The sequence below is a fragment of the Callorhinchus milii genome, unplaced genomic scaffold (assembly GCF_018977255.1).
Source record: "Callorhinchus milii isolate IMCB2004 unplaced genomic scaffold, IMCB_Cmil_1.0 Scaffold1, whole genome shotgun sequence".
NCBI classification, from domain to species: Eukaryota; Metazoa; Chordata; class Chondrichthyes; order Chimaeriformes; family Callorhinchidae; genus Callorhinchus; species Callorhinchus milii.
Genome location: NW_024704742.1, coordinates 117287830 through 117303993, shown reverse-complemented (window position 1 = coordinate 117303993; position 16164 = coordinate 117287830). Strand labels below are relative to the sequence as shown.

At 43.1% G+C, this 16164-nt stretch overlaps 1 protein-coding gene across 1 annotated transcript in view; it reads right to left on the bottom strand.

Moving 5' to 3' along the window:
* iqgap2 (IQ motif containing GTPase activating protein 2) overlaps positions 1–16164 on the bottom strand; it is a 191218-nt gene that overhangs the window by 107421 nt on the left and 67633 nt on the right. Inside the window, exon 3 of the mRNA XM_042334747.1 lies at positions 1416–1572. Within this exon, the coding sequence (XP_042190681.1) occupies positions 1416–1572 (157 nt within the window). The remainder of the gene's footprint in view (positions 1–1415; positions 1573–16164) is intronic.

The following is a 16164-nucleotide window of genomic DNA, read 5'->3' as shown; positions in this document are numbered from 1 at the left end:
CTCAGGCGCTGACACCATCAGCATCCAAGGCTGCACTCTCCACCTCTCAAAGCCAGTCAGGAACCTCGGCGTTTTGTTCGACCCTGAGCTGTCCTTTCTCCCTCACATCCGCACCACAACTGGCACCGCCTTCCATCACCTCCGGAATATCGCCAGATTACGGCACTACCTCACCCCTCACGCTGCTGAAACCCTGGTTCACGCCTTTGTCACCTCAAGGCTGGACTATGGGAACTCTCTCCTCGCCGGCCTTCCCGCCACCTCCCTCCACAAGCTGCAGGTCATTCAGAACTCTGCAGCTCGTGTACTGTCCCGCACCAGGCTTCGCGACCACATCACTCCCACCCTCGCTCGCCTCCACTGGCTCCCCATCCCCCAGAGGATTGATTTCAAGATCCTCATCCTCACCTACAAGGCCATTCACGGCCTTGCTCCCTCCTACCTCTCCAACCTACTATCCCCCTACCTACCTGCCCGTACCCTCCGTTCCTCTGGCTCCGGTCTGCTCCACGTCCCCCGCCCCAACCGCCCTACTATCGGTGGTCGGGCCTTCAGCCTCTCAGCCCCAGGCTCTGGAACTCCATCCCCCAGTGCCTTCGCCTTGCTTCCTCCCTTTCCTCCTTCAAGGCCGGTCTCAAAACCTTTCTCTTTGACCGTGCCTTCAGCTCCCCTCTCGACTCTCTTCCTCCTCCTCGCTCCCTCCCTTCCCTCCCCTCACCCTGACCATTTCCCCCTCCTCTCTCCCTCCCTTCCCTCCCCTCACCCTGACCATTTCCCCCCTGCTCGGGTCATGACCCAACTGTGCAGCGCCTTGGGACGTCCTCCTGACGTGAAAGGCGCTCTATAAATGGAATCTTGTTGTTGTTGTTGTTGCCCGGCTCTGCCACTGTCTCTCACCCCAGGCCACCAAGACCCTCATCCACGCATTCATTACATCCAGGCTCGATTACACAAATGCCCTGCTTATCGACCTCCCCAACTCCTCCCTCCACAGGCTGCACATCATCAAGATCTCTGCAGGCCATATTCTATCGTGCACCAGGCTCCGCGACCCTATCACCCCCATCCTTGCCTGGCTCCACTGGCTCCTTCCGCGGCCTCCCTCCTCCCTACCTCTGTGACCACCCAATTCCCTATCAAACTGTCCGCTCCCTCTGCTCAGTGGGCTTCGGCCTGCTTCACGTCCCCCGCCTCGACCACCCCACCTTGGGACATACTCCTGAAGTGAAAGACGCTAAGGAAATGTAATTTTGTATTTCTTTGCATTTGTATGAAACTGCACAAATTCCTACCTTCACGAGAGGAAATGTATGGTCAAACAATTATAACCCAAATTACAAATGTAAATTAGTTTGGATTTGACATGCTGGGTAACTACAGTGTGTAGAGGTCAATAGTTCTGAACACTCTGTTACCTGGTATCTGGTTTGAGCAAGGTCGTAGATCTTTTTCTGAGACACCAGTTTAGGAGCAAAGAAGCTTGCGAGTTTGACAAGATAGACTCCATTTCGTAATGCTTCTTCGAGTTCTGTGGTAGGGGGCAATTCTTCATTCAAGCAAGCTTCTATCCACCTGGAAGAATAAAATTAAAAAATTACCCTTAGTGCACCTCATTTATATGTTGTCTATAAATACAGTCTTAGCAGCAATTTCCTGTGCAGCACTTAGGGATACAGTAAAGCTCACATAAGTCATATCAGTCGGACTATTTAATATGATATACACGAAGTTCGAGTTGCAGACAAACTTGTATAAATCGTTCTAAAATCTGGTTTAATCAATAATCCACACTCAGCACGTGTAATTCAATGCAGACGGTTAGTCTGCATGCGGTCGTTTGTCACTACAGCCAATGTGTATGCGTTGACGGTTGAAGACTACATTTCCCGCGACTCAATGCAGCCGACCAGTAAGTACACATATATCAATGGGTCAGGATGTCATTTCCTGAGATTCAATGGAACCAGCAGTAATGGAGGGAGTAATGGAGGGTAGGGGAGTGGTGTTCTGAGTTAGGAGATGATTAATACGACTAGTGCAAAGAAATCTAAGGAAACTGAAGGGGACACGGGTTCACGTACGGCTTAGGCGATTATACGATTTATAAAGATAAGACTTATGCGAGTTTTACTGTATTTACCATTATAGGCGCTATACCAAATGCAAAGATTCATATTAGATTTAATGAAACCTACTGCAGCATTCAAAGTGGCAAGTCTGGTCAAAGATTCATCCCAAAGTTACATATAATTATGATTAATAAAACTATATATCTTGTATAAAATCCTTTCCATCCTGTCATCCCTCATCTTGTGGAGTCCTGGAGTCTGTGGTTAAAGCACTCATCTCGCAAGCGAGAAAGCTGGGTTCGATTCCCGGCAGGGCGAAATGTTGGACAAGTTTCCTTGCTCCACATGCCTGTTTACCTGGCAGTAAGTAGGAACCTAGTTGTTAGTCGACTGGCGGATCACTTTCCCTCAAGAAAAAAACAATAATAATTTGGTCATTCAATCCACGACTATTTGTGACTGTTTGTGGCATATACATACATAGTCAATTCACTATACAGTATATTCTGTGAAACTCTTTGTGACATCTTGAAGACGTAATAAGGCACTATATCAAATGCAAGGATTTTATTATTGTCTTCTCCAATATTATCAAAAACACATGCTCCCCCTTATCATTACAATGGTAGCCAACCAAATAGTCCAGCAGTACCAAGAGCTGAGCACTGATACATAGCAACATGGTGAGGGAGAGCCAGAAAGACAATCATTCACTGTTTGTGTTAAATCTGAGTTGTGCTAGGCAGAGAAACAAAGAACATATGGGGACTTCCAGGTGATGGTAGTACTTAGCACCTTCTTACTGCCAGAGGTTTACAGTTCTAATTGAATTAGCAACAGAGATTCAAATCCAGCCAGATGCAACATTAAAATAAATGGGGATAAAGCACAAAAACAGCTCTCAACAGCAACCAAGTTTGGAGTCCTGTAGCTCAGTGGTTAGAGAACTCGCCTCTCAAGCGAGAGACCTGGGTTCGATTCCCGGCAGAGCGAAACCTTGGACAAGTTTCCTTACTCCACACACCTGATAATAATCCTTCAAAAAAACAATAATAAAATGGGTGACTTCAATTCCAATCCACGACTGTTTGTGGGACAATTGGCTGCTGCATTTCCCCCTCAAATATACAGTCAATTCACTTTACAGTCTATTCTGTGAAGCACTTTGAGATGTCTAGAAGATGTGAAAAAGCGCTGTATCAAATGCAAGGATTATTATTATATGAGAATCAGAACACTGAAACTTCAGCAATGCAAAGAGCAGGCATATAGAGAAAATTGCAATATTCCTAAACATGTGCCATTCCTTATCTAAGGAACATAGTTAAAATAGGTTTGAAATACCCCACTCTCCACCCCCACCCCCCGAAGAGGTGGTGTCCAAACCAGACAGAAAAGCCATGGGGACAGTTATATTGGATTCCTGCTTAGCTCTGAAAATGACTTATTCAGGTGAAACTAGCTTAATTCAGATGACTTTGGTATCTCGTAAATAATCCTGGAGAGGGAGTTTTCAGTTCCTCCAACAGAGAGGGAGGACTTTCTGAAATCTTTGGATACAACAAGCAGTTGCATACCAAACCCACATTCCCAACTGATCTTGTTCAGATTTCCTCAGGAAATCAGAATGAATGAAGCAAATTGGAGAATAGATCAACCATCTCTCACAGTACTTGGTAGGGCCTCAGTACAGGCTGCCGAAACACCCTTTCAAAATAGTGTTACATTTTGCACAAGCTATAGTAAGGTTGACATATCAACAGTAAACCAAAAATAAACTACCCTTTCATAGTAAAGTAAGGAAACTTACAACAATTATATCAATTTACAATATTTCTGATTTCTACACTAATGTTAACAAACATTTCTATAATAAGACCTTGTATAATTCCAGTTACTCAAAAGTTGTAAAGTGCCAGAACTGGGAAGCAGAAAGACCAACATTGCAAATTCCAAACATAAATAACCAAAGTAATTGTGTTAGGAAATGTTTGTTTTCAATAAACCAAGTGATAGGCTGAGCCAGGCTTTCAACCAGACTCAGTCATATACTAGGCAGGTGCTCTTCACAACATTCAGAGACTTATGTAGTTTGTTCTCTATAAAAGGCCGAGCTTTCAAGTTCATCCAATGTTTTACATCAATACTTCAGCCATACTTAGTGAGCGGTTGTAGACAGAGACGTGGCCGAGGTCAAGTGAAGTGGTCCAAAACCAACAAATTAATTTGAAAACCTATTTATATAAACAGGTTTAAACAGAGGACACAAATCAGGAGCAAGTGGTCCAACAATGTTTTACTCTGGTTCTATGGTGGAAAGAGGAACTATTACTTAGAATAATAGAAATTTACTGCAAAGTCTGCGCTGGCTCTTTTGAGGAGAGATGGTGCCTGTCTGCTCTCCCCAATTCTTTTCTTTTTTTGTGAAACTCCAACTCATATTACAAGCACAACTTGTATTTATTTCACGTGGGCTAGGATCCCGGAGTGTTTAACAGTGGTGTAGGCTGACACTGAACTGGGAAGAAGGGGGGAGGTGACTGTAGGCACACTTGAAGCGGAAGGTCTTCAGTTTTGATCTAAAACATATAAGGACGTGGAGGGATTGAGACAAGAGTTCCAAAGTTTCATAGCATAGTGGCTGAAGGCACAACAATAACGACAACAAAATTACATTTATAGAGCGCCTTTCACGTTAGGAGGACGTCCCAAGGCGCTAAACAGTCAGGTATCGGGCCCCAAGCATGGGGGAGGGTGGTGGTGTAGGGGTGAGGGAAGGCAGAGAGGTGAGAGGGAGACCAAAGGCACGGTCGAAGAGAAGGGTCTTGAGACCGGCCTTGAAGGAGGCAAGGGAGGAAGCGAGGTGAAGAGACCGTGGGATGGAGTTCCAGAGTGTGGGGGCAGAGAGACTGAAAGCCCGGCCACCGATGGTAGGGCAGGTCGGCCGGGAGCCATGGAGCAGGCCAGAGCCCGCTGAACGGAGGGAATGGGCAGGTTGGTAGGGAGTCAGAAGCTCAGAGAGGAAGGCGGGGGCAAGGCCATGGATGACCTTAAATGTGAGCACGAGTATCTTGAACTCGATCTTCTGGGGGATGGAGAGCCAGTGGGGTCGGGCGAGGGTGGGGGTGATGGGGTCACGGAGCCTGGTGCGCGAGAGTACACGAGCTTTGGATGATCTGCAGCTTGTGAAGGAAAGCGTTGGGAAGGCCGATGAGGAGGGAGTTACCGTAACCGAGCCTTGATGTGACGAATGTGTTGGTGAGGGTTTCAGCAGCCTGACTGCCGATAGTGGAGCGGAGGGGGCGAGAGACATGCATGAAGCAGGAGCCAGATGAGTGAAGGGAGTGGATAGAGGAGTGGGTATAAATAGGGTGTACTAGGCGTAAGAGTAGTTCTCCAGGTCCTGGATATTCTATTCAAATCTCAATTCCTTCCTATGTGAGCAAATAGCACAATGTGCTGGCAAGCTATTGATCAGGGCAACTTGTGGCCCACGGGGCCCATGCGGGCTATATTATGGATGCGTAAAATGGTTATACAGGCGATCCATAGGCCGCAGATTGGCCATCCCTACACTGATTATGGGGGACGCAGCAAACAAATCCTATTGTGTTCTCTCCTGATGTTCACAGGTTCACCCAATCCAGCGGAGCCATTGGAGAGTGATCGGAAGCTGATAATTTGTTTTCTCCTTCTCCGGAAGTGGGAAGGTTGCTGCATTGCTGGAGGCACTGTAGTTCACATGAGATGTTATAACTAAGGTCTGTTGGCCTGTTTTCCGGTCATGTTAAACAATCTTGTTTCGCAATTCAAAAACCTAACTTTTCCTCTCTCTCCCTCATCCCACTATCCTGGTCTACTATCTTTCAGATAAATTGATCATTCACTTCATGGCTATTTGTGGGGCTCTGCCTGCAGGGCGTGTTTACTTACAATAACAGTCACTTCACTTTACAGTAGTCTATGAAATGCTTTGAGATGTCAATTTGATCAAGCTCAAGAGTAATGCTGAATGCTTTGTCTGCTCGGGAACACAGAGCTCAGCTACAAACCAGCGAAAATTTCATAGGCAACACCTGAAAATGGCAACAAACAAAACTAATTTTAGCAACTGTGTGGCCCAATCCTTCCTTATGAAGCATTGTTTTGGTTTCTTCTCTTTCATTTCAAAAGGTACTTTTTTCTGTTGCTGTTGATTGTCACATGCTGAATTTCAGTCTGGCCAGAAGATGTCAGTGTAAAGAAACCTGGGATGAAATCAGTCAAATATACATAAATAGGTTAATCAGTGCTTACAATGCAGCAAGGATCCGGTTATCTACACCACATTGGACCTATAAAAGAGGGTTGGACTCGGGGTCAGCCTCAGTTAGCAATCCAGCCGATTAACAGACGAGCCCTGCCTACTCAGCATTTGCATTGAACCGTGGCTCTCCAAAGTACTGCAAGTGAGCCGGTAAGGTACTGAAGGAATGAGACCATCTATGTTGAGAGAACAATCCGAAAGACAGGCTAGCTATCCAACCAGCAAATCAGACTTTTACAGTAATCGAGCACGGGTTCACAGCACGTACAGTAACTCCAAACATCAAAGGGAATTTAGCCGGGCAAATGTCACTTTGCATTACTTTGTCTCTTTTAACGGCTTTCATGTTGAACACAGTGGCGTTTCGAGTCACAGGTTACCATTATAGCAGATGGCATGTGAAGTTGCCTGCAGTATGATACAGCTCACCCACTGTCACGGTAATTGAGTTACCCAGGCAATGTCTTCAGAAGCACTTGAAATTAGATTTACTATAAGCAAGGTTAGCACACTGCAAACAACAACTGAGTTTTCTAATGCAATAGAACGGTTAATGAAAGGCAGAAGAAATGGTTTTGTGTAGAACCGATCTTCATAGTCATGAAGTGTGCTCAGCATTAAATAGTAATTAATGATACAATTAACACCATGCAACTCATTTAACTGACACTAGTTTACGTTATTTTATCTGCAGGATATACAATATCCTGGATGCATACACCCTTAATTTAACACCCACAAACCCACACACGTCCACACCTCCCCACACACACCCTCCATTTCCACACCCAAAGTCACACAGACAAGAGTCAGAGCCATAAACACCACAGATAGACCACACAGATGCAGAGGGAGAGAGAGACACACACACACACACACACATACATGTGTGTGCATGTATGTCTGGAGAAAACGTAGATTACAATGTTCATTGTATTTTGGAAGACAGAGTTAGGCAGTACATTCCCAGAACACTGGTATGAATGCAAATCACTGATACCCACTGCCAATTCTCAGACACTGTTTGGAAAGATACAGATTATAGGTTCCATTTCTCTCAGGGTAACAGGAGGATTTCACCAAGTAGCTGTAATCCCGAACAAAATACTTTAGGATATGCTTGAGTATTTTCACGTATGTTGCAAATATTAAGTTCAATCGCTATTCAAAAATGGAAGGACACTTGCAAATGCATACCCAACAGTTAAAAGCACTATACTGTAATCATTCTTAATTAATGCAGGGTCCTGTTGGCTTTACCTTGCACAGACAGAATTAAACCTCCTTTATTCCCCACCCCCATTCCCACTGAAGTTCTCAGTCAACTGGGAAGCGCCTTCTGAGATCTTCCTGACGTGAAAGCAACCACATGAATATAAATTATTGTTTGTGTAAACACCAAAGTGAAATGCCTGTATGCTAACCAAAGCTTCAAATGCTTCAACATGGTTTCATTACTCTGTGCTGCACCATATAATTCGTAATTAAATATCACAGTGAATATCTCTTAGTAGCTTCAAATCAAAGAGAATGATGAAAACATCAACAACTTGCATTTATATAGTTCCCTTCACCCAAGGCAGCGTCCGAGTGCTTAGCAGTGGCAAAGCACAATACAGAGCCACAGGGAAAGGAGAGGTGACCGTAGGCACAGTTGAAGAGAAAGGGCTTCAGGTGCAATCTGAAGATGGCAAGGAGGGGTCGAGGTGGAGGGATTGAGACAAGGAGTTACTGTGGATTGAGGAGCAGTGGCTGAATGCACAGCTGCTGGTGGTGGGTTGGAGGGGTTGAGGGATGTGCAGAGGGCAGGACCAGGCTGAGCAAGGGGTGAGGAGAGGAATTGGATGCAGAATGAAAGCCCAGGAGGAGCCCGAGTGCAGTGGATGGCTTAAATTTTATATTTGGGACCCTCTCTCCAGTAATTATAGTGCAGTAGCATACACCCCTCCCCCACCCACCCACAATATAAGATGAAGAGCTGCAACTGTCTCCAGAATAGACATTTTGGCACAATCTCACACTTAAGTACTCTAAATTTAGAAAATGTAGCATCACTTTCCACTGTAAAACACAGTAAATTAACCATGTCCGAATTTTCAAATCATAGATTGTAGATACGGAAAAGAACACTTTAGAGATGCAGCATTCTAGACGTTGGAAGATGCTGCCAAGCTCAGTTGGTAGCACTCTTGAAGGCTGTGGGTTCACGTAGTCAAGGCTGATACTCTAATGCAGTGCTGGGGGTGTGTTACACTGTTGGAGGTGCAATGCTTTGGATGAGATGTTAAACCTAGCTCTCATCTGCTTGTTCAGGTGGATGTTAAAGATCCTATGTTTTTTCTCCCAGTGTCCTGACCAACAATTCCCCAAAATAAAATTGGTCATTCCCTTCAAGGCTGTTTGTGGGATATTGCTGTGCTCAAAATTGGCTGCTGTGTGGATACAAAATATAGTCACTACGCTTCACAGTAAGATCATGTGAAGCACTTTGAGACATCCTCCCTATGTCAAAGCACTATATCAGATGCAAAGAGAGGAGAAAACGTTGGCCCAAAGAGAGCAGTCTTAAGGTAGATTTGGGGCATAAAGGGAGAGGGCAAGGAGAGGGACTCTGGGATGTTGTAACAGAGTGTGGGGGCAGAATGACTAAAAACTTGCCCAACAATGGTTCCCCTATTTAACGACCTTTGGAAAAAAAGTACGAATGACACTTTAGGTTGCATTAAGTTTTCACGTAGGTCACTATAGAACTATGGGAATTTACAGCATCGAAGGAAGCTGTCACTCTGGAAGAGGTATCTATTTAGTCCTATTCTCCTGCCTTTTCTTCATACCCTGGTATGTAATATAGAATGTAATTTTAACCTTGGAACAGACATCTGTTTTGAAGTATGTAACTCAACAGCAAAGTAGAGTATCAATTACATTAAACAAAGAAGATACAACAATAGTGGCAGATAGGTCAATAAAATTAACAACAGGAGAAGTCTTAGTACTCCTTATACTACTCTTTCTTCCACCTCCAACGCATTGCCCGTCTCCGCCAATACCTCTCTCCAAAAGCCGCTGAAACCCATGCCTTTGTCACCTCTCGGCTGGAATATTCAAATGCCCTCCTCACCGGCCTCCCCACCACTACCATCCATAAAATCCAGATTATACAAAACTCTCACCCGCACCAAACTCCGCTCCCCGATCACCCCAGTCCTCACCAGACTGCACTGGCTGCCTGTCCCAGAGAGGATCGACTCCACAAGTTGTGGAGTCCTGTAGCTCAGTGGTTAGAGCATTCGCTTTGCAAGTGAAAGACCTGAGTTCAATTCCAGGCAGAGGGCGAAACCTTGGGCAAGTTTTCTTACTCCACACGCCTAATAATAACCCCTCCAAAAACAAAAAACAATAATTAAATTGGTCATTTTCAATCTACGACTGTTTGTGGGACATTGCTGTGCGCAATTGGCTGCCGCGTTCGCCCACAAATATACAGTCAATTCACTTTACAGTGTGTTCTTTGAAGCGCTTTGGGACGTCCTCCCGACGAGAAAAGCGCTATATCAAATGCAAGGATTATTATTATTATTATAAGATCCACACCTTGTCTTCAAATCCCTCCACTCCTCTGCACCCCCCTACCTCTCTGACTTCCACGCTCCTCAAAACAGTACCCGTTGCCTTCCTTCCTCCGGGTATGGTCTCCTCCTCATCCCCCGAATCCTCCACTCCACCCTTGGTGGCCGTGCCTTCAGCCACTACGCCCGAAGACTCTGGAATTCCCTTCCTCACTCTCTTCACCTCGCTCCCTCTGTTCCTATTTTCAAGTCTCTGCTGAAGACCTTTCTCTTCGACCGCGCCTTTGGTCACCTTCCTCCCCTCCCCTTGGCTCGGCCCCAGGATCCGTTACTGTGAAGCGCTCTGAGACGCCGTCCGGCGTGGAGGGCACTATATAAATCCAAGTTGTTGTTGTTACTATGACACATCCAACTTGCATTTATATCGTGCCTTCACTTGTGGTAGTGTCTTGGAGTGCTTCAATGCAGGGTATTGTGGTTGTGCAGATCATGGGCTGCCTTACAGAGTAAACAGGTGATCCTTGGTTAACGCGTTCGTGACTGAGGTTGTTTGGTTGTCTGTTGGTAATACTAGCTCAGCTTAGAGTTGAAATGTTTCAAATGAAAAGGCATTTTTTAAAAAAAAAAGTCATCTGGTGGCTGTAATCGATAGTTCATTAATAATGTACAGTCACCCAAATTAGAATGCACCCCAGAAAATTGCAGGTGTGTGTGGACCCACCATACGGTAATTGTGGTTCAATAAGAGTGCTGACTCGCTATTTTTTTTAGCATATAGCGCTTCCTAGCAGGCACACGCAATCAAATATTAAATTCAATAGAAACATTTATTTAATCTCTATAGTTAGCAACTCATTCCACTTCTGGTGAAGAGTTTTTAAGATGATTACACTATAATTCTATATGTAATGAAAACAAAATTGCCGATTATAAAGTCACACCCAAAATAAACTAATGATTCTCCTGCAGATGGTGACTGACATTCTGTGTTCTGACAGGAATTTCCAGTTTTATTTCAGATTTCTAACAGCTACATTTTTTCCTTTTCATTTTCAGTGTGGTGTCAGCACTCTCCCCTTTGAGTCAGAAGGTTGTGGGTTCAAGCCCCTATATCAGAATTTTGAACTCAATGTAGACTGATATTCCAATGCAGTGCTGGGGGTGTGCTGCAATGTCAGAGGTGCCGTCCTTTGGATGAGATGTTAGGTCTTGTCTGTCTGTACATATGAGTGTTTACGATCCCAGCGCACTATTCGAAAAGAGAAAGGAGTTTCTCCAAGTGTCCTGGCCAAATATCTCCCAGAAACAAATTGTTCATTGAATTCAAGCCTGTTTGTTGGACATTGCTGAGTGCAAATTGGCTGCTGTGGTTGTCTGCAAATACACAGTCACTACACTTGAGTAAATCCTGTGAATCACTGATACATTTTGATGATGCGATAAGGCTGTGTAACAAATGCAAGCATTATTTTTTCTCAGAAGACCACAAGTATGGAATACTGAGCACACAGTGGGTTGCAATGACTAATGGAGTAACGACCAGCAAAAGACAGATGAAAGCTTGGAAATCACAACCCTGCCACTATATCCTGCTCCAGCCCCACCTCACTAAACACTGTAATGCATAATTCTTGGTTTGATAAGTAACGAGTATTGACTATTCAATTAGAGAAGTGTTTTTCTTTCTTATTTTCTTCCCTTTTCCAACTCTCCCATCTCCTCGCCTCAAGCTATTTGACTTGTCATGTCCTTTTATTCAGGTGTGGTTCTACAGGTGCCCTCCCGTACCTCAACAGATGGAGGAGCTGGCTTCAGTACAGACACAACGGGCTGAATCGCCCCCTTTTGTAAACGTACTTTGATTCTTTTCTTCAGAATTATTCATGTGTGAGCCTAGACAGGGAATTCACAGTAGAGCCTGGTCCTGTCCTTTCAGCTGGAGTCTGTGGATAACAATTAGTAGCTAATCTTCCTCTCACTAGCTCAGGGGCACTGATGCCAATTACGCAGAACCCAACAGATGCCCCCCCACCTGTTAAATCAGATAACAGCACAAACTCTGGTCTGAATGATAAGTGTTGACCAGACGGTTAATGCCTTTACCCATTCGACCACCAGGAGAGTTTGTGGTTAATTTTATTTGATGTTTAAGATCAAAGATATGTTCAAAGCCATGTGACAAGATCTCGCTTCATACAAATTCACGATTACAATTTAAATTAATAAATTAATATAAAATTGGCTGCCATATTTGGCCCACAAAATATATAGTCAATTCACTTTACAATATATTCTGTGAAGTGCTTTGAGATGCCTTGAAGACGTGATAAGGTACTATATCAAATGCAAGGATTATTATTTATTATTACAATACGTATTCAAATCATGGAAATTATAGTATCGGAAGCAGCTGTGTGTCCTATCGAGCTCATGCTGGTGCCATAAGCTCCTCTACAAGAAGTGCTGGCCTGCTGATAGAGTAAACAATCTACACAATTTGTCAAGTTTCAGTCAAACACAAAATGTAAGAAGCTTTTTAAAAATCAATCTTCAAAGAGAAACTCTTAGTGTGTTCACTAGCCTTTTATTATGATAAAAATAATCAAAGTACAGTCACAAAAGGAGGCAATTCAGCCCATTGTGTCTATACTGCTGCCAGCTCCTCCACTGGAGCCCTCTCCTTGAATATAATTCCCTTGTTCTTTCCCCACATCCTTTAATACTAGTTTCCTTCAAATATCTATTGAATTCTATCTTAACTGCTGTTATGGACTAAGCCTAAACAGCTACTTGTAATAAAGCATTTTGCATCCTAACAACATTCTGTGGTAAAATAAAATTCAATTTTTGTAATGTGAAAAACGAATGTCGGTTCACTATACGAGTTTCCCCATCATTTATTATTAGAAAATGCAAACGAAGAAAGAACTTGCATTTTGATAGTTCCTGAACACATCAAACATCTCAAAGTGCAACCCAAATACAGTCAAGTGTAGTGGCTGATCTTGTAGGCAAATGGGGCTGTGATTTGCACCTCCTTCAAAGAAATAGAAAATCAATTACAGTATGTTGCACATTTGGAAGTACTTACAGGAAGAAAGCCCACAATTAGGATCAAGGGTTAAAGATCCTGTGCTGGCAGGTACACCTTCCTTTGAAATGCTGAAGTCCACATGTGTGTTCGCCTTCTTGATTAAATATTAACCAGCATACTAAGTGTGGAGGTTTGCAAGGTCACCTTCTGCACTAACTATAAAAACACACGTGAACAGGAAGCGTACACTAGGAGTAGCAGCAATTGCCTATTCCAACAGTTTACTGCCAGATAAGAAGTACCCACTGCTGTATAAGATCTTAACCATAAACTACAAATGACATTACTGAGTTCTTAGCTGACTCTTAAAAATTAGTGCGTATACTTCAGAAAGAATAATGCTACCAGCACCTCAGAGAAAAAAAATACCATTTACAACGTTTTATAAATGATAAATTACAATATTTCACTTTCCAAAAGTTCCTCTGCTTTCTTCTCTAATTCTGTCTGTCTTCATAATTTACAGCAAAAATAATCTGTATTGTTCCACCATCTTCTCCCAAATCCCTCTGCTTCAAAGCACTCTCATTGCTTGTGGTTTCAGTCACCTACCTCCTCATCTCCCACCTAGCTTAGGCTCCCACTTGACCTACAAAACACAGTCACTTTACATCCTAATAAATCCTGCGAGACATTCTCAAAATGCGAAAGGCACAACATCAAATTCAAAAATTATTTTTTAACAAGTGCTTTGAGACATTTTCCTTTGTGAAAAGTACTGTATAAGTGGAAGTTGTTACTTGTACAATATACAAACTTGTTCAACATGAACTTGGATCAATAGATCTTAAGTGCTTTTTTAAATCTTGAATTTTTTCTTTTTTAACAACAATGGTCCAGAAATAGGCAAATGCATTTGACAATTAAGCAGGCAAAGGCATGAGAAGTCAAATAATCCTTGCATTTGATATAGCGTCTTATCATGTCATTGAGACATTTCAAAGCACTTCACAGAATATACAATACAAAATTACATTTGTACAGCCTGTTCACTTCGGGAGGATGTCCCAAGGGCTGGATAGTCAGAGATTTGGACCCGAGCTTGTGGTCAGGATCGGGGAGGGTGGAGGGCAAGAGGTTAAGAGGGTAGTGGGCAGGGAGGGTAGGAGTGTGCCACTTTGAAGGAGGCAGGGGAGGAAGCGAGGTGAAGGGAACGTGAGAATGAGTTACAAATATATTGTAAGTAGACTGACTGCGTATTTTGTGGTTGAAACATGGCAGCCAATTGCACACAGTAGTATCCCACAAACAGTCGTGGGTTGAGAAACCAAATTTAAAAAAAATATCACTTGCCAAGAAAAGGAAGTATTGGCATTTCATATAAGTAGCTGGGCTGCCTGCTCCATAAACTGTCCCTGAACAATAAATAGTGTCAATAGTGCTGTGTTTTGTCCACAAAATATAGTCAATTCAATTTACGGTATATTCTGTGAAGCACTTTGAGACATCTCGAAGATGTGATAAGGCGCTATATCAAATGCAAGGATTATTATTATTATAGTGAATGTGAACCAGTCAAATCTTCCAGATGCAATCCTGCTTTAATTACTCCTTAGGAAAAGACATTACTCAGGAAATCACATGGTTGAGACTCTGGCAGTAGGGTTTAACTAAGCTATGTGCCTGAACTACTACCCCCCACCTGCACACACACACACAAACACAATGCTGCACTGTAAACACTAATTTCTCAAAACAACATTGCATCAGAAAATTCAAAAGGGAATTAGCTATTTGGCAGCGAATTCAATTGAGAGTAGAGAGAAAAGTTTTTTTTAACAAAAAAGTTAGGATGGACAGAAGTGGTCTTTTCTAGGCCTGTACACGATGGTGACTAACACTGTGCCTCGTCTCCTTTGGTTGAATTGAGTCTCTACTGCAAATATAGCGCTCTGATCATCATTCCGAGGTATTGCTGTTGAACCAGTTGGTCAGTCCACTGTTGCTGTTCCAAGGTTATTGACTGGAATACTTGCAACTGCACATCCGAAATTACTCCAGGTGCACTAACTTAATTTTGGAAAATATTTTTACTCTGGACCCTTTTTTGATTACAGGACCTCTTGTTTAATGGCACAGTATTGTGCTGTAGTCTTGTACTACTAGAAATATCTGCTAATTTGCAGAGCGCTCAACACTGTGAATTATAAAATAATATAATAATCCTTACATTTGATATAGTGCCTTATCATGTCTTCGAGACGTCTCAAAGTGCTTCACAGGATATACTGTAAAGTGAATTGACTATATTTTATGGCCAAAATGTGGCAGCCAATTGCACACAGCAATGTCCCATAAACAGTCATGGATTGAGTTACCAGTTTATTATATATTTTTTGAAGGAATTATTACCCTCGGAAAAAAGATCTCCCTATCAACTAACAACTGGGTTCCTACTTACTATAGGTAAACAGAGGCGTGTGGAGTAAGGAATAATAAGTTAATAGGCTGAAATTATGCTGAATACTCTTTAGAAATACTGTGCAATAGGTCAGTGATTAGGTCAGTCACTAAACTTCCAACCAAACACCTCAAACCTGAACTCAATTGAAGTTTTCCTCTACCAATTAGGAGAGCTTTACCCAGTCGTACCCTGGCTCGCTGGAGGAAACATTGCACTTTAATTCACACGAGCTGGCAGTGACCCCTATGTCACAGCAATTTCTGCTGAGAATAGGTTATCTACCAGCAGAGGCTGGAAAATACAATCCCCAGTTCACGCAATCTCACCCTCTTAGTGATGTTTACAGATGCCAGGAAAGAGCAGTGGGAGGTATAGTAAGGTGAATGGTTATGTCTAAACAAGGTAACAGTTTACTGAGATCCTCTACTGCTTTTACACTACTTCTCCAAAGGCAAGCCTAGATCTGGGAGTAGGTCCTAATGTTAAACAGCCAGTTTTCCCAGCTCAGAAGTTCCTTAATCCCACCTTGGGATTGGATAGATAATACAGAAAGATCAGTCCCAACAATGAAAAGGTGCAGCACCAGAACCACCAACATTAGTAGAATCACAATAATGGATGCAAAGTAATAATAATAATAAAGTGGCTCGATATTTAAGTACCATCTCTGGAGCCACACTATGAAAACAGCTCTATGTACTGATGAACTAACACAGACCAGG